Raw genomic sequence first — 3,386 nt, 5'->3', positions numbered from 1 at the left:
CTATTATATTACTTCTGCTGAAGGTGATAATGCTGTTTTCACAGGTAAACATGACTTCATTTTCACAAAAAAATATGAGCATTTATCATTATCTAAAATAAATTATTTTAATTTTTGTCAATAGGAGATACTTTGTTCATTGGTGGCTGTGGCAGATTTTCGAAGGTACTGCTGAAAATGTGTCATGCCATGTCTGTGCTTGGAAGTTTACCTGATGAAACGAAAGTGTTTTGTGGTCATGAATATACAATGCAAAACTTAAAATTTGCCAAAAAAGTAGATCCTACAAACAAACAAGTAGAGCAAGCTATAAAATGGGCATCGGATTTGAGAAATAAAAACACACCAACGGTAATTCAAAACATTGTTCTATTGCAGAAAGCATAAATTGTTCATCAAATAAATTCATAGAGCAATAATATTTTATAACAATTACACAGATATCTTTTAACTTTTCGTACTTCATGATCAAATTTTATGTAAAGATGATATTGAAAATATAATCATTTTAAAATTATACTTCTAGGTTCCATCTAGTATTGCTAAAGAAAAAATGATAAATCCTTTTATGAGGTGATGATGTTTGTGTACAACAATATGCTGGACATACGGGGTGCAAAGTACGAACCATGGCTGAAATTCGAAGACAGAAAGACTCATTCAGTGGTTAACTTGATAAATGCAAGATTCCTTTTGAGAGTTCATATCTTTATTAAAACTTTAAACATAAATTATATAGTTTTAGAAAGTAATTAAGTCATGTATTTTATAATAATGTAAATAAATTTATATATTTTTATAATTCATTTGTTGTTCCTTCTGTAGATGTATTTTTTATCATTTCATATCAGCATTCCTTGTTAAATCAATGAGATACGCAAATGATCATTTAATATAATTGAGCATACTATCTTGCAATATACGAAATAAATCTTAGACATAATAAAAAAATAGCATTGGTAGTTAAACTATTTAATTTCATTATTTTACAGCTTTCATTATCCATAATTTTTATGATTTCAAAAACAGTAACCAAAAGTTGTGCACAAACATAATAAGTTTGAGATTGTTTATATACAATATAGTTAATATGAATAAAATATAATTATAATTTTATATAAATCGTAAAAAGAAATTAGTATGTTAATCTATAAACTCACCTTATATGAATTGAATTCTCTCTTATCTGAGGGTTTGAATAAAAATAAAACACAGTTTTGAAGATGGAGTAACTGTTTTGATCATTTAATTTAACTAAACTTACTATCTTCACATTGGCTAACAACCATTCCTGTGAGTTGTGGAGATAAATTTTTTACAAATTACTTAATAGCATCTTGGGAAATTTTAACTAATACATAAATTAGAATATGCAAGGACTTAAAGTTTTGTTTAGGCCCCGTGCCCAATGGTGCAGTGCTCACAGGTAATTTTGTAGTTTGAAATCATTAACTTAGTTTTTAGGTTATAGTCGTAATAATTATAATTTATGAAATTAATTATACATTTGTTTTGCAATAGAGTGTTATTAGCCCAAAGTTTTCAAACCACTAGTCGCGTACCACAGTTATCTGTTCCCCAACCAGAAGGTGAAGAAAAGTAGTATCTCCAAAACTGGAGAAGCTTGTTGGGGACATTGCACAATTGAATTTACTTGAGGTATTTACTAAGAGTCTTATCTAATTTCAAAAATAAAAAATGGGCAAATTGTAAATGATTCGTATATTTATTAGGTTTCAGAGCTAACTACTTTATTGAAAAAGAGATTAAATCTACCTGATGCACCTATGATGCCAATGGGAGGTTTTGCTCCCGCTGCCAGTCAAGCTGAGGATGAAGAAGAAGTTGTTCAACAAAAAGTACAGACATCTTTTACGGTCAGTTTTATTGTGAAAAACATTGAGGTTTTAAATTTTTACGATCGTACTTTCTATTTATGCTGAAACCCAATATTGTTCTTGAATTTCAGGTCAAACTAATGAAGTTTGATGAAAAACAAAAAGTAGCACTTATTAAAGAAATAAAAACGCTATTGGAGGGAATGAATTTAGTTCAAGCTAAGAAATTTGTTGAAAGTGCACCTACAGTTGTAAAATCAGATATTGGCAAAGATGAGGCAGAAAAACTAAAAGAAGCCTTGTCAAAAGTTGGTGCAGTTGTAGAGATTGAATAAGATTATTTTTAAATTAATTGTAGAGTTTTAATGAAATATAAATAAATATTTATAATAAAGCATCAGTGGCATATACATAATTATATTAGTTGCAGGAAATAATTTGTATAGTTAGTTTTCTTTTATAATAGCAATTAGTACTCATGTACATAATTTTATATTAAAAGTCAATTGTTCATATCAGTCAATTTTAAATTAATCAGTGTAGACGGTAATTTTTAAATTAATCAGAGTACTCTTATTTATGAGTGTAAATTAGTTGTTATAATACATAGTATTGTATCTCATATTTGTTTTTTAAAATATTAAGAAAATTGTATGGTATATTTGCTAAATAACAATTATTATTGAGAAACAAAAACCATCCGCATTTCTTAAATATATTGATCAGTTCTGGCGCCTTTTTTTGAAGTCGTTGCTACTTTTAATAAGCAACTTCAGGTTAGTTTGTTTTACTTCTTGTTGCATGCTTCATTTTGTTCCAAAACCTGTGCAGTGAATTGGAAAATGCCTAATTTGTATATTAATTTTATTTTGTTTATTTTTTGTTGTTATTTATGTTATTTAATTATTTATATAATAAGTTTTAGTCTTATTTGTGTTGTGGTTAATGTTATTGTGTTTTCGTTCATAACTGTGCTTGGATTTATACAAATGAAATAAATTATAAACTGGACCTACAAAAAGGTGCTAAAGGTAAATATATTTATATTTTCATTTAAATTTTATTAATAATTATTATGGCTTATTTATATAGACGAATTTCAAATGTATAATCTATGAAACATCATCCTTCATATCACGAAAAGTAAGGTTAAACATTAATATGGGAAGAACTATGAAATACTTCTAAAAGAAGTTTAATAATTATTGCTGCGATTAAATTAATAAGTAGAATTTATGCACATATTGTTTTACAGCTCGATAGATAGAACAGCTTTGGTTCTGTTGGTACTCGATGAATCTGGGAATTTTGCACAAGTGTACAATACTCCTGTTTTCTGTCAGGCAAAACTTAATAATCATATCATAAAATTGCTTTTTAGATACAACGTTTATATTAGATGTTCATATATCTCATAGATCAGCAATATCTGAACTCTCAAATAATATTTTGCCATTCATGATAGTCGTTTATAATAAGCAAAATATGATATTTATTAAATAATAAATGAGCATGCATATATATATATATATATATATATATATATAT

General features: G+C 27.0%; 2 protein-coding genes across 2 annotated transcripts; both read left to right on the top strand.

Moving 5' to 3' along the window:
• Nucleotides 1-183: 183 nt before the first annotated feature.
• Nucleotides 184-672, top strand: LOC113365384 (hydroxyacylglutathione hydrolase-like protein). The gene is made up of 2 exons (XM_026606956.1): nt 184-351; nt 527-672. The coding sequence occupies exons 1-2, from the start codon at nt 190-192 to the stop codon at nt 575-577; spliced, it is 213 nt and encodes a 70-aa protein (XP_026462741.1). The 5' UTR covers nt 184-189; the 3' UTR covers nt 578-672.
• Nucleotides 673-1,370: 698 nt separating this feature from the next.
• On the top strand, nt 1,371-2,246 carry LOC113365383 (39S ribosomal protein L12, mitochondrial-like). Its single transcript, XM_026606955.1, is given in 5 exon segments — nt 1,371-1,426; nt 1,522-1,598; nt 1,601-1,659; nt 1,734-1,877; nt 1,970-2,246. Coding segments are annotated over 5 exon segments (540 nt in total). The 3' UTR covers nt 2,174-2,246.
• The last annotated feature ends 1,140 nt before the right edge of the window (nt 2,247-3,386 follow it).

Source organism: Ctenocephalides felis, unplaced genomic scaffold, assembly GCF_003426905.1.
Source record: "Ctenocephalides felis isolate EL2017-DRISC unplaced genomic scaffold, ASM342690v1 CF-g0.4_SCAFFOLD_00967, whole genome shotgun sequence".
Lineage (NCBI taxonomy): Eukaryota > Metazoa > Arthropoda > Insecta > Siphonaptera > Pulicidae > Ctenocephalides > Ctenocephalides felis.
This window is presented reverse-complemented; position numbering and strand designations above follow the sequence as displayed.

Excerpts from the sequence above, each read along its gene's own strand:
- LOC113365384 (XM_026606956.1), top strand. The coding sequence starts at position 190 with ATGTCTGTGCTTGGAAGTTTACCTGATGAAACGAAAGTGTTTTGTGGT. Across the intron at positions 352-526 it reads GAAATAAAAACACACCAACG|GTTCCATCTAGTATTGCTAA; the intron begins GTAATTCAAAAC and ends TTATACTTCTAG.